The sequence below is a fragment of the Nansenia antarctica genome (genome assembly GCF_963989245.1).
Source record: "Nansenia antarctica genome assembly, chromosome: 3".
Taxonomy (NCBI): domain Eukaryota; kingdom Metazoa; phylum Chordata; class Actinopteri; order Argentiniformes; family Microstomatidae; genus Nansenia; species Nansenia antarctica.
The window spans coordinates 15,522,069-15,536,718 of NC_137688.1; the positions used below are offsets into that span (position 1 = coordinate 15,522,069).

General features: G+C 46.1%; 1 protein-coding gene across 1 annotated transcript in view; it reads left to right on the forward strand.

The window, feature by feature from the left end:
* Positions 1-13,965: 13,965 nt before the first annotated feature.
* Positions 13,966-14,650, forward strand: part of pdgfc (platelet derived growth factor c) — a gene marked incomplete at its 3' end in the record, with an annotated part of 56,801 nt that continues 56,116 nt past the window's right edge. Inside the window, exon 1 of the mRNA XM_080526838.1 lies at positions 13,966-14,092. Coding sequence (XP_080382964.1) covers positions 13,981-14,092 — 112 coding nt within the window. The 5' untranslated portion in view covers positions 13,966-13,980. The remainder of the gene's footprint in view (positions 14,093-14,650) is intronic.

Genomic DNA, 14,650 nt, shown 5'->3' on the forward strand with positions numbered 1-14,650 from the left:
GTGTGTGTGTGTCTGTGTGTGTGAGGGTGTATGTGTGTTACTGTATTGCGATGTTGTGTCTGTATTGCTGTCACGCCATTGGCTAATCAAACAGTATGGCCACACAATAATTGGATGACGTTATGATTGAAGAGTGTACAGTGATGTCATCACCAGCTCCCACATGGGATGACTACAGCTATCTGGTCGATAGGTAAGTCTGCACACCTCAACCCAACCACCCAACCACATACTGTTGTGCTTTATTTTTGCATTATTGGATTCTGGACCTCAGAGACATGCGGATGGTTGCTCGTGGATGCTGAACCCACAGTATTGCACAGCTCAAAACCCATTTAAATCTCACAATACTTTTCTCCAGTCGCAGATTTTGACAGTCAGCAAGCCAAATGGATAACCAACAATCAATGTGGTGCCTGGGATGATATTGTTTACTGCTAACATGTTGCTAATGGCTTCATAAATCAGATACATTCATACTCCACCAGAGGCCTGCAGTAGCCTACTGTGTGCAGCTTTCATATTGATATCATCCAATATAAAACATAATGCATTGCCCCTTTCTACCTGTGTCAGCGGTCTCTACCTGTAGCTGAGCATCGCACCACGTCCAGCGTCAACAACAGAGGCACCACAGCAGCCGGGGTAAAGATGGAGAACCACATGCATATATGGAGATGGAGGAGAACCACATGCATAGATGGAGATGGAGAACCACATGCATAGATGGAGATGGAGAACAACATGCATAGATGGAGATGGAGGAGAACCACATGCATAGATGGAGATGGAGAACGACATGCATAGATGGAGATGGAGAACCACATGCATAGATGGAGATGGAGAAGAACCACACATGCATAGATGGAGATGGAGAACAACATGCATAGATGGAGATGGAGAACAACATGCATAGATGGAGATGGAGAACCACATGCATAGATGGAGATGGAGGAGAACCACATGCATAGATGGAGATGGAGAAGAACCACATGCATAGCACTAGTAGCAGCACAACAGCGACCACCGATATGTTGGAGGTGCTAGGGGGATGTAGTGGTAACATTACACCGAGATGTTGGAGGTGCTAGGGGGATGTAGTGGTAACATTACACAGAGATGTTGGAGGTGCTAGGGGGATGTAGTGGTAACATTACACAGAGATGTTGGAGGTGCTAGGGGGATGTAGTGGTAACATTACACAGAGATGTTGGAGGTGCTAGGGGGATGTAGTGGTAACATTACACAGAGATGTTGGAGGTGCTAGGGGGATGTAGTGGTAACATTACACAGCCTGAGCGAAAACATAAGGCATGCGCGTCACGTCGCACTACGACCACACACGGTGTAGAAACACCGCGCCGGCGTTGCGTTTGGAAAAAAAAACACACGAATGTTCCACTTACCATTTTTATTATTTCGTTTCTGGTTGATTCGTCCCGACACTAGAAACGGTCAAGCTGACTGTGCGAAGCGGATAGTCGTTAGTGAGCCCTGATGACCAGTCGCGGTGCTTGTTTGTCATTGTGTCCCCCCTCGCCTCCTGTCGTTCATCAAAAAAGAGCGCTCGTTTAGTTTTCCCTTCAGCCAAAAAAACAAAAGCTTACATTTCGGCAATTTGCCAATGTTTTCCTTCTCGGGTTGTGTTTTTATTTTGTTGATTGAGTGTGTTATGGCTGTTGTTGCCCTTTTGCTTCAGTTCGGGGTGCCCAACAAGATGGTGGTGCCAGGCAACATGCGCAGTAGAGGGCTCAGCGGTAACGGGATACATCACTCGCATCAGCACCACGGACAGCCGCTCCGAGCCCCGACAATACATGGAAGACCGTTATGTAAGGGCAATAACACATTATCCCTGTGATGCCTACACCCCCCCCTGTTTATGCCGTTCCCTGCACAACAGTGACGCAATCGTGACCGTCTCTGTTGAGATATGAATTGTAAATGTTGAACATAAAACGTCTACCATCGTACAGATGCACTGGATGTAAACATATAGATAACAGTGTAACAGAGGATGTCTAATGATGCAGGCCAACAGACACACATACAGACATATATATATATATATATATATATATATATATATATATATATATATATATATATAGAGAGAGAGAGAGAGAGAGAGAGAGAGAGGGAGAGAGAGAGAGAGGGAGAGAGAGAGAGAGAGAGAGGGAGAGAGAGGAGGGGGGGAGAAAGAGAGACTTAGTTATCTTATATGAAAATCCCGAACCAACAATGAGTCATCAATGGAATCACACAGCCATACAAGATTTACATTTAACATTTAACCACAGGTTATTTTTAGTACTGAAAGAGCCTAGCCTGAACCATACACACCTGACTTCTGCATTATTAAAATGCTCTTTCCCTCCCTGTACTAAAGTGCAACAACATCACTCTCTGTTCGTCCACACTCAAATCTGGTTCCACTCCTACAGCATCATCTACCTAAGAGGGACTCAACTAACAAGGACAGGAGGGAATGCTTGCTAGATGGAATACTGTGTGTGTGTGTGTGTGTGTGTGTGTGTGTGCGTGTGTGTGTGTGGGGTGTGTGTGTGTGTGTGTGTGAGAATGTGTGTGCATGTGTGTGTTTGTGCGTGCATTTGTGTGTGCCTTCATGGGTGCATGTGTGTAAGCGTATGCAAGCCAATGTGTGTTGGTGTATGAGTGAGTGTGTGTGCGTGTGTTTATGTGTAGGTGTGTGTGTACGGTGTGTGTGTGTATGTGCGTGCATGTGTGTGGGTGTGTGTGTGCGTGCTTGCATGAGTGTGTGCATTTGTGTGTGCATTCATGGGTGCATGTGTGCAAGCATGCGTGCATATGTGTATGTGTGCCCTTGTGTGTGCCAATGTGTGTTGGTGTATGAGTGAGTGAGTGGGTGAGTGTGTGTGTGCGTGCGTGCGTGCGTGAGTTTGTGTGTGCATTAATGCGTGCGTGTGTGTAAGCAAATGCAAGTGTGCATGCATATGTGTGTGTGTGTGTGCCAATGTTGGTGTGTGAGTGATTGTGTGTGTGTGTGTGTGTGTGTGTGTGTGCCTGTCTCCACATTGTAGTGAGGCCAGACTCAAAGCTGACCCCCTCTAACACTCTGACACAGTCCCATATCAAAGGTAATCCAACCGCACGGTTCATGACTCTCCCCTTTGTGTCTCCAGCCAAGACGTCTTACCGAGGAACAGTGTGTATCACTTTACCACAAGCGGGCCTCCCCTAATATTCCCCCAATGACTAAGAAAATGGACTGTGTCTAAAATCATATTTCACTATAGCTTTGATAACACACAAGTGTTCAATTCATACTTCATCTCGATCGGGAGGAAACTTGGACCTCCTACCCACAAGGCTCCCTACGGCATCTGTCAGACTGACAGGGCATGCTATCTGCATATATACAAAATAATCCACACCAGATGAAGTATGATTAATGATTTATATATCATAGCCTATGGGTCTAATGTTATAATCAAGACTACAAAAGTCTTTGTAGCACAAAAGAGCCCTTGTGTTTTCCCAGAAATGGTTCAGTGCTTGGCAGGGAGCCTCGCCTCTGACGGACAAGGCAGTGCCAGTCCAACTATACGTCAACGGGTTTTAACAGATCTGCCTTGATATTATTCTAGCTGGCATGCCTGGCCGTGTTCTGCTATCAGTAAGCAAAGGACTTTGTGTTGACACGTCTTTTGTTTGAAGATAAATAAAGCCCTTTGACAGAGGCAGAGGGGCACTTTGCTCTTTGGAGAGACATCTCTGGGTTTTTTAGCCTGAAGGATTCCAATTTCAGTAAGTGATACACACAGCTGTTGGTTTGGACCGAGTTTGCGCCGAGCGCGTCCCTCCCCTGGGTTAAGTACGAGGCAGGTCGAGGTTACGGAAAGTAATGAAGGTGAGATATACGATCCGGAGGTTTTGACAGGAACAAGCACGCCGTGTGTGGGAGGAACAGCTGACAGAGTGGATGAAGACTTGATTGATGATGGAGAACGTGAAGATGACGCCGCTGTTGAGGAATTAATAATCATAATAATGCTTTCATTTATTTTAAGTGGTGATTTTCTCAGTACTCAAAGACATTCCATTCCATGGAGAGAACAATGATAGATAGATAGATATAGAGATAGATAGATAGATAGATAGACAGACAGACAGACAGTCAGACAGACAGACAGATAGATAGATAGATAGATAGATAGATAGATATAGAGATAGATAGATAGATAGATAGATAGATAGATAGATAGATAGACAGACACAGACAGACAGACAGACAGATAGACAGATAGATAGATAGATAAAACAAAGTAAAACAAAAGCACAGTTAGTAATAACAACTATAAGAAATAGTTGCACGAGTTAATGCAAGTTTAAAAAGATGTGAGGCATTGTTGGAAGGATTCTTTGGATTCTCTGGATGCCAAATGTGTTTGATTATCTTTGTACTTGTACTCTGGCCAATGACAATTAAAGTGAATCTGAATCTGATCAGAATCTTCTTTGATGTGGTTTGGGAGAGTGTTCCAAAGAGTGTGTGTGTGTGTGTGTGTGTGTGTGTGTGTGTGTGTGTGTGTGTGTGTGTGTGGAGGGGGGCTGCAGAGGAGAAAGCCCGGTCCCCCAAGGTCCGGCGTTTAGTCACGGTGACGGGGGGAGGGAGGTCAGCATTAGCTGGACCAGAGACTGTGGGTGGTAATGAATGGTTCTTATGTATAACTGAAGGCATCTAGAGAGAGAGAGAAACGTACTGCTTTTTTTCTTTTACATAATCGTAATGATCTATCCACACAAGGCACACAAACTCTAGTCATGATCCATTGACCTGCTGTGATGTATTCTTGTAGTTGTCGCCCATGACCAAACTGGGGAGGGGACTGAGGATCTGTCTCTGTTGGTTCATATGTTCGTGTGTCACACGGTATCTCAGACACGGTAGCCTATCTCAGACACCACTGGGACACATTTGACGAAACTTGGTTGAATGATGCGTTTTGTCATAGAAAGTTGACTACATCATCACAGCAGTGCAGTATAGGGCAGGTTTAACCACACTGACATGTACAACATTACTGTAGTCATAGCTGCTTAGCTCTTCTTTTCCCTTGATTTCCCTATGTCTCTCTCTCTCTCCCTGTCTCTCTAGTAAGGATTCTCCACATCACACCCCTCTTATGCAGGACTTGTTGAAGTCAAGTCAGCATATTTCATGCTATGCTCAGGAAGTAGGCTAATGCCTCTCGCTGTCAGACAATGTTTAACAAATAGCTCTCTCTATTTCTCCCTCTCCCTCTCTTTCTCTCTCTCTCTCACGCACACACACACACACACACACACACACACACACACACACACAAACACACATACACAGACACAACACAGTCAGACAGAAATAAAGGCAGACAGACAAACAGACAGACAGACAGACAGACAGACACACACACACACACACACACACACACACACACACACACACACATACACACACAGACAGAGAGACAGACAGACATAGTTATATTGATTGAATTTGGTAAAGTAATGGTTTGGCCACTGGGGTATGAAATGAGTGCATTGTCACTCGGACAAATACCTCTCAGTGCGTGCTTGTGTGTGTATATGTGTGTGTGTGTGTGTGTGTGTGTGTGTGAGTGATCAGTCAAGGCATCCAATAGATACAGATAGCATTTTGGTTTACTTGATTGTTTGAAATGAAGCCCAGAGCCATGGTGATAGCATCACAGTGGAACCCTGTTGCACAGATAAATAAACACAGTATTGTGGATCTGTTGTTGGATTGGCATAAAGAGGGAACACATGTCAGTGGAACATCCAATTTCAACCCCCTGGGATATCTGACACATATCATTCTTCATGGCGTTCGGTGATTGCCAATCCGTCTATCTAAGGAGAACATTTTTATTTATTCAGAGAAAATATGAAAATAATGACAATGGGAAAGCATTCTCGTCCTGCTGTTCCACATTGGAAGACTGTCTGGTACAATATGCTGCTGGACTCTGATGTCCAACTTTGTGGTCGGAGATCAGGGGAGGCTGGTGGAGGTAGAATGGGCAGGATACCATTCCTCATTCCGTTCCATGGATTATAATGAGCCTGTCCTCCGATGTCTACCTCCACCAGCCTCCCCATCTAGAGACGTTCTCCAGCTCAACAATTGTCCCATCTGTCAGCAGGTCCATGTTGAGATGAGGAACTATGGCACTACCTCACCCTCCAGCACTACCTCACCCTCCAGTACTACCTCACTCTCCATCACTACCTCACTCTCCATCACTACCTCACTCTCCATCACTACCTCACTCTCCATCACTACCTCACTCTCCATCACTACCTCACTCTCCATCACTACCTCACTCTCCATCACTACCTCACTCTCCAACTCTACCTCACTCTCCATCACTACCTCACTCTCCATCACTACCTCACTCTCCATCACTACCTCACTCTCCATCACTACCTCACTCTCCAACACTACCTCACTCTCCATCACTACCTCACTCTCCAACACTACCTCACTCTCCATCACTACCTCACTCTCCAACACTACCTCACTCTCCATCACTACCTCACTCTCCAACACTACCTCACTCTCCAACACTACCTCACTCTCCAACACTACCTCACTCTCCATCACTACCTCACTCTCCAACACTACCTCACTCTCCAACACTACCTCACTCTCACTACCTCACTCTCCATCACTACCTCACTCTCCATCACTACCTCACTCTCACTACCTCACTCTCCATCACTACCTCACTCTCACTACCTCACTCTCCAACACTACCTCACTCTCCATCACTACCTCACTCTCCATCACTACCTCACTCTCACTACCTCACTCTCCATCACTACCTCACTCTCCAACACTACCTCACTCTCCATCACTACCTCACTCTCCATCACTACCTCACTCTCACTACCTCACTCTCCAACACTACCTCACTCTCCAGCACTACCTCACTCTCCAACACTACCTCACTCTCCATCACTACCTCACTCTCCATCACTACCTCACTCTCACTACCTCACTCTCCAACACTACCTCACTCTCCCACACTACCTCACTCTCCAGCACTACCTCACTCTCCATCACTACCTCACTCTCCATCACTACCTCACTCTCACTACCTCACTCTCCAGCACTACCTCACTCTCCATCACTACCTCACTCTCACTACCTCACTCTCCAGTACTACCTCACTCTCCATCTCTACCTCACTCTCCATCACTACCTCACTCTCCAGTACTACCTCACTCTCACTACCTCACTCTCCAACTCTACCTCACTCTCACTACCTCACTCTCCAGTACTACCTCACTCTCCATCATGACCTCACTCTCCATCACTACCTCACTCTCCAGTAATACCTCACTCTCACTACCTCACTCTCCATCACTACCTCACTCTCCATCATGACCTCACTCTCCATCACTACCTCACTCTCCAACTCTACCTCACTCTCCATCACTACCTCACTCTCCAACTCTACCTCACTCTCCAGTAATACCTCACTCTCACTACCTCACTCTCCATCCCTACCTCACTCTCCAGCACTCTCTCACTCTCCAGTACTACCTCACTCTCACTACCACAATCTCCAGTACAACCTCACTCTCACTACCTCACTCTCCATCACTACCGTACTCTCCAGCCGAGGTCTGTCAACTGAGGAGTGAACTGAAGTGAAGAAGTGAAATTCAGCCACTGTTGGAGAACAATGGAACTTGATTCAAATGAACCGTGAGATCAGGGCCATTTGGGTGCCCTCAGCGTGGGTGCGCTAGCACGAATGGTGGTCTAATCATGGGCTAATGGTGCCTATTGTCGTTGTGCTTCATCTTAAATTAAAGTAATTAATCCTTATGATTATTATGATGATCATTAGACTGTTTTGGTGTGACTCCGGGCACTTGATGCTCTACGCACTATGAGTGATGCACGTCTACGTATCAGCAGCTCTGCATGAGATACTAACAATTATAAAAGTCTGTGTTTGCAGATTAATCTTCTCTTAATGAAACGAAAATGTGTTAAATTAAGAACTTTTCCAGTCTTGGAGGGGAGTGGGCCTGGATTTTCAAAAAAGATAAAGTGATACTTTAATTAAGAAGTTTTTGGTAAACTGACCCCACCTCCATTTGAGTCAGTTGGTCGACCTTGACTGTAGTTTCAGAGGGCACCAGCAGGTGTCTCTGTTCTCAAAGCAGAACAGCATTATAAAAATGCTTGAGTAACACGTTTGTCACCATGATATAGGATTGGTTTATAGGATTATAGGATATAATAGAAGAAAATCAATAATGAAGAGAAATAAAGCATTAAAAACAAAAAGCACAGACAACAAAAGCTAAACAAGTCAGTTACTGATAGCCCGAGGTAGGGGGAAATATACTAGACATTCAAAGCATGTTTAAAACAGCATTGAGGGAATGTTTGAAGAAGGAGTGTGTTAACATTTAGTATGTAAGTCTCAGTAGAGGATCAGAATAGTTCAGACTACACTGGTATGATCTTGTATCTACTGTATCTAAATCTGGGTCAAATAGGGCTACTTACCAGGGGAGGCTGGTGGAGGTAGAAATGGAATACATGGAATATGCATAGAATGGAATAAGGAATGGTGATACGGTGATACGGCAAATGAAATCACGCACAGCGAAAGTGATTGAAAGTAGATGTTTGTGACCCGGGTCTTGTTTCTGTGTCGACCATTACACAAAATAATTGGAGCAAATGCCTGTCGGGCTTTTCACTCGCAATAAAACTCTCCAATGAGATTACAAATGACTCAAGTCCTTTTAAAATGACTTGTCTGGCACGGTTCCCACCTACAATAAACGTGTCTAAAATATTCCGACAGTTTATTGGGAGAGCTCATCAGAGGACTCTCTAAGCTACAGCTGAGGGTGGGAGGGAAACATGGTCGACAATATGAATGAAGTCATCAAAATAATGTCAGCCTTCCTCTTCAGATCTTACTGTACCTCTCACACACGGGGGCGAGGAAACAGCACACAGGCTTACAATAATATTTGTATTTTTTAGATTTTTATAATAGTTTTTCTTCTCTTTCTCCTTTCTCCTTCTACTTTTCTTCTTCTTCTTCTTCTTCTTCTTCTTCTTCGTCCTCGCACACAGATCCATCTGGAATCCTTCACGGTAAAGGTCTCACAGGGGGTTTCCCAGCGAACACAGAAGTGAATGTGTACTGTAGGTACAGTATATGTTTCAGAATAAAAGAAACCCGCAGCTACAACAACATACTGTACTATCCTTAATCTCCAAGGTGTAATGATGTACAACGATTGGAATGAAACCCAGCAGATGGGTCTGTCCGTTCTGTTTTCATTGTAATTCACCTCGGACTGAATCACGTCCTGGGACGCACTGTAACGAATTACATGTTGTAACCCAGTGTGATGGGGGCATTTGTTTGTTTGACAGTACGGTGTCCCAGAAAGGCCAGTTAAATCTAATGGGATTAAGCTACATTAGCCTAGCGACTGTGAATGTTGTATACATTGTTTCCTTGATGTGGGTGTACTCAGCAGCATGGCAGGGTGGGATGGCGTGTCTGATGTCTCTCGCCGTGACCCTGAGGTCTGTCTTGTTTCTGATTTCCTCTGTTTAATGCACGGCTGTTGGGTCGGATTGGCTGTGTTTCAGTCAGCAGACCACCGTGGAGGCAGCAATCACGGGCGGACAGGGAGACAAAATACCCAACTTTCACAGACAAAATCTCCAGGGGTGTGTGTGTGTGTGTGTGTGTGTGTGTGTGGGGGGGGGGGGGGTGTCATTGAGAGCGAGAGAGTATGTGTGTGTGTGAGAGTGTCTGTGAGAGAAAAAGGGTTGTCTGTGTGTGTGTGTGTGTGTGTGTGTGTGTGTGTGTGTGTGTGCGTGTGTGTGTAAGATAGTGAGAAGAGAGAGAGAGAGAGAGAGAGAGAGAGAGAGAGAGAGAGAGAGAGAGAGAGAGAGAGAGAGAGAGAGAGAGAGAGAGAGAGGGGTTGGTGTGTTGGTCTTGTGGAGAGTGGCTGAGAGAGAGGGAGAGAGAGAGACAGAGACAGAGAGAGACAGAGAGAGCGAGAGAAAGAGATTCCACAATGTTGAAGTGGTGACATGTGCTGCAGACTCTCAGCAGGGTTGGAATGTGATACTCTGCTTTACACAAAGGGGACTTGGCCCTTGCAGCAGGCACAAGAGGACCTCTATGCCACTCTCAACAGGGGCAACACCCCCCCCCCCCCACTCTCTCTCACTCTCTCTTTCTCTCTCTCACTCTCTCTTTCTCACTATCTCTCTCTCACCCTCTCTCATTTTCTCTCTCTCACCCTCTCTCATTCTCTCTTGTTTTCTCTCTCGCGTTTTCTCTCTCTCTCTTTCTCTCTATCCCTCTCCCTCTCTCTCTCTTTCTCTCATCCTCTCTCTCTTTCTCCCCCCCGCTCTCTCTCTCGTTTTCTCTCTCACTCTCTCTCATTTTCTCTCTCTCTCTCCCCCCCCTCTCTCTCTCTTTCTCTCTCTCTCCCCCCCCCCTCTCTCTCTCTCTTTCTCTCTCTCTCCCCCTCTCTCTCTCTGTCTCTCTGGTTAGTATCAAAATGTAACCCCACTGTTTCCCCCACTTGCACCCACTGCTTATGTTTCTGCAACCTTTGTTTCTAAATGGAGGTTTTCACTTTTTTCAAATGTTTGGTTTATTTTCGGCAGCAAAGTACACCCAGAGTAGGAGGGTGTGCGTTGTGTTCCCTGATTAATGTTGTTTCGTGGCCAGGCCTACTTGGCCATTATACAAAACACACCAAGCCAAGATTGGAGGGCATGGCCGTAAACACCGTGGCAGTGTTCAGGTCCTTGGCCGTGGCTGGGGTTTCTCTCGGCGATTCTTATTCTATGGACTGACTGGAAACGTGGCATGGTTGGTGCAGAAAAAAAGAAGCCATTTATGCTGATGCTTTTATCCAAAGCGACTTACATTGCAGTGAGTGTATACATTTTTCTGTATATATATGGTCCCAGCGGGAGTCAAGGGTGTCTTGATCCCAGCAGGAATCTGGGGAGTCATTGATAAGCGTTGTTAGTGCCATGCTCTACCAACTGAGCCACAAAGGACCACGTAATAGTGCTGTAATAATGCGATATGCAACGTCAAAGATGGATTGCAGCTTTTTTGGGAGTGGCTGAAATCACTGAATGGACACTTTTAAGTTTGATTGTATGTACAGTATGTGATGCTCTTTGTTGATGATGACAGATTAGTGGTGATTGACAAGCTCTTAAATGTCAAAGTGTCTCTCTGCTACTCTACAGGGCTAACGCAACATACCCACTAACGCCTCTATCTCTATATCATTATTTTCTCTCTCTCTCTATCTTTTTTGTCCCTCTCTCCCTCCCTGTCTCTCTCTCTCACTCCCTCTATCTCTCTCTCTCTCCCTCTGTCTCTCTCACTCTCACTCTGCCCCCCCCCCCCCCCCCCATTGCAAGGGCAATGCAACCTACCACCAACCAAAATCACACATTATTCTCCTCTCAGATCCTAACACGTTGATTAAAAACATTTACACATCCCGTAACTTTCAGCTGGAGACATCTTTAAATGTCTCATGTCTTCCAGGCAGTCCTTCCTCTGCAACATGACACTGGGTGGATTACTCAGCCATTGCATCATCATGTGTCTTGGTGAATAGGTTCAATGTGTCTCCCTGCTCCCTTTGATTGTTTTGTCTGCTCGGTAGACTTACGGTTGGGGGAATACGTACACACACACACACACACACACATGCACACACACAAACACACACACAACACACACACACACACTTTCTCTCTCTCTCTCTCACACACACACACACACACACTTTCTCTCTCTCTCACACACACACATACACACACGCATGCGCAAGCACACATGCACGCACACACACACACGCATACACACACTTTCTCTCTCTCTTTCTCACACACACACACGCACGCACGCACGCACACTCACATACACACACACACACACACAGATTCCTCTGACAACGAGATGAGAGTAACCACATGAAACAGATCTGATGAGGTAGAGCATTATGCTGTGGGACACGAAATAGGGAACAGAAGGAGGGCGGGTGCGGCGGTGTCTGCCGACTTTGATATGACAAATTGAGAGGTTCTTAAACATTTCCCCCAAAGAGGCATTAGACCCATTGTTCTAAACCCACAGTGCTGAAAAGCTCCCAGGGACACGATGGAGAGATTAAGGAATGAGTCTTGGAAAAGTTGTTTTACAGGATATTATATTCACATTCAGACTTCGGAGAGGGAGAATAAAGTGCATAGTCAGTGCTTCCATGGTGACAGTGTTGTTTGTGTGACAAAGATGATGTTATTTAAACTAGCGCAGTTTGCACCTGTTTAACTTACAACGTTACACCTATAACATGAATAGATAAGGCACAGATAAACCCCTGCATTTTGCCGTCTCTCCGTCTTCAAGTCCGTATTTTGGTAATATGTTGAAATTGCTGCCAAGAATCCATAAAGTGATTCGTGAGCATACCAATTATGATCATTAACTTGCTTAAAGTGTCAACTCATGTCTTTCCTTACTCTCCTTTTTCATAGTCTGCCCATGTGCCAAATCTGTGCAACTGACTTCACTAAAGTGGGGAGTAAAGTGTGAGAGAGAGAGAGAGAGGGAGAGAGAGAGAGAGAGAGAGAGGGGGGGGGAGAGAGAGAGGGAGAGAGTGAGAGTGGGGAGAGAGAGAGTGAGAGAGGGAGAGAGAGAGAGGGAGAGAGTGAGAGAGAGTAAGGGAGAGAGAGAGGGGGGGGAGAGAGAGAGAGAGGGAGAGAGAGAGAGGGGGGGGAGAGAGAGAGAGAGAGAGGGAGAGAGAGAGGGAGAGAGGGAGAGAGAGAGTGAGAGAGAGAGAGGAGAGAGAGAGAGAGGGGGGGGAGTGAGAGAGAGAGAGTGAGGGAGAGAGAGAGAGGGAGAGAGAGAGAGAGGGGGAGTGAGAGAGTGAGAGAGTGGGAGAGTGAGAGAGAGAGAGAGAGAGAGAGAGAGAGAGAGAGGGAGAGAGAGAGAGAGAGAGAGAGAGAGAGAGAGAGAGAGAGAGAGAGAGAGAGAGAGTAACCCCCCTGCAGTAGTCAGTGGACTGGCAGAGGCAGCGACGGAACAGTTAACTTCATGGGGAGTTTCTTTCTTCGCTAGGAAGTTTGACTTTATGTATAGCACCTGTTGTGTCGTCAGTTGGCAGTCCAGACCCCGTCGTCTCCGCTTTAGCGACACTTTATAGCTCCTCCGTCTCCACCGACAGAGCAGCCAAGAGTGCACTCGCATGTGAGTTATGTTTGCGGTGCGATATTATAATCCACTGTACACACAGTATCGGATTGCGCGGCTCTCCACTGCTCTCTGCGATTATTCACGTGAGTTTTGAGATCATGACCGAGAGTCTGTGGTGCGGACTTGCAGACCGGGGGCAACTTGGAAACTGATGAAGAATAACTTAGAGAAGAATACTTTGATTGGGCAGTAAAAACGTCGTTTGCGCGTGTTTGAATGATAGAAGGAATATTTGGTAGTTATAGAGGGGGACTTGGTAGAGGATAGTTAACCAAATCCTAAGCGCAGCAACACAACGAGAAAACTGTCTCCAAACTTTCACCGCCAACTTTCTGTGGAACCCAACAGGTGCGCACTTGCATCCGAACCGGCGAGGCCATCGGACGGTCTGGTCTCAAAAGTTGTTTCCCATCTGGATATAACTAACTGGATTTTGGGAGGCTTTTTAATTTTATTTCCATTTTCAAAAGGGACTCAGTTTTTTTTCCTGAATGAGATTATGTGGATTCTACTCTGCGTCTATCCGCTGCAGATGTGCCCTGAGCAGTCCTGGTGTCCTCCCAACCTCGGGTGTGCATGGTGATACCGACCGTCCCGTCCAGTCCAGTGCTTGTGTGATCGCCGTCCACCGCTTCTCCAAATGATCCTTTCATTACTTCTCCTACTGGTACCGCTTCTCCACAGACATGGCTCGGAGGCTGAATCAAGTCACATCAGCAAATTTCAACATCCAAGTTTAAAGGAACAAAACGGTGAGTGCGTGTGAGTGCGTGCGTGTGTGTGTGTGTGTGCGTGCGTGTGCGTGTGCATGTGTGCGTGTGTGTATGTGTGCGCGTGTGTGCGTGCGTGTGCGTGTGTACAACCCATAGCAGTGGAGTGGTCACATAGCAGAGTGAATAGATGGAATGGATAATTTAAAAATGTGTTGGAATTACACATATAGCCTACGCTTTCCTTACACTTGCTCTTACATAATCATACTTTATACAACTCTCAAGTTAACGTACCTACTCGTTTTACCTCAAGCACATCTTGCTTGAGTTTAAACGGCAATGAATGAGAACATTTGATTCAGTTCAAACAGCATTATCCGGGATAGGAAGTGGAAATTACCTGTAGCTTTCAAGTGTACCCGTGTGTGTTTAAGGGGGAAAACCCTCTGAGAAGTCTGGTCCCCGGGGTGAGGGTTTGCTCTGCTCGTAAAAGGCTCCATTCATGCACGGCTCGTCGCCTCGGGCGGTGTCATTTGCTTGCCCCCTGAACCCCCCGTGATTTGCGCTGTCGAATTCAGAAATTCCGTTTGGTCTCTA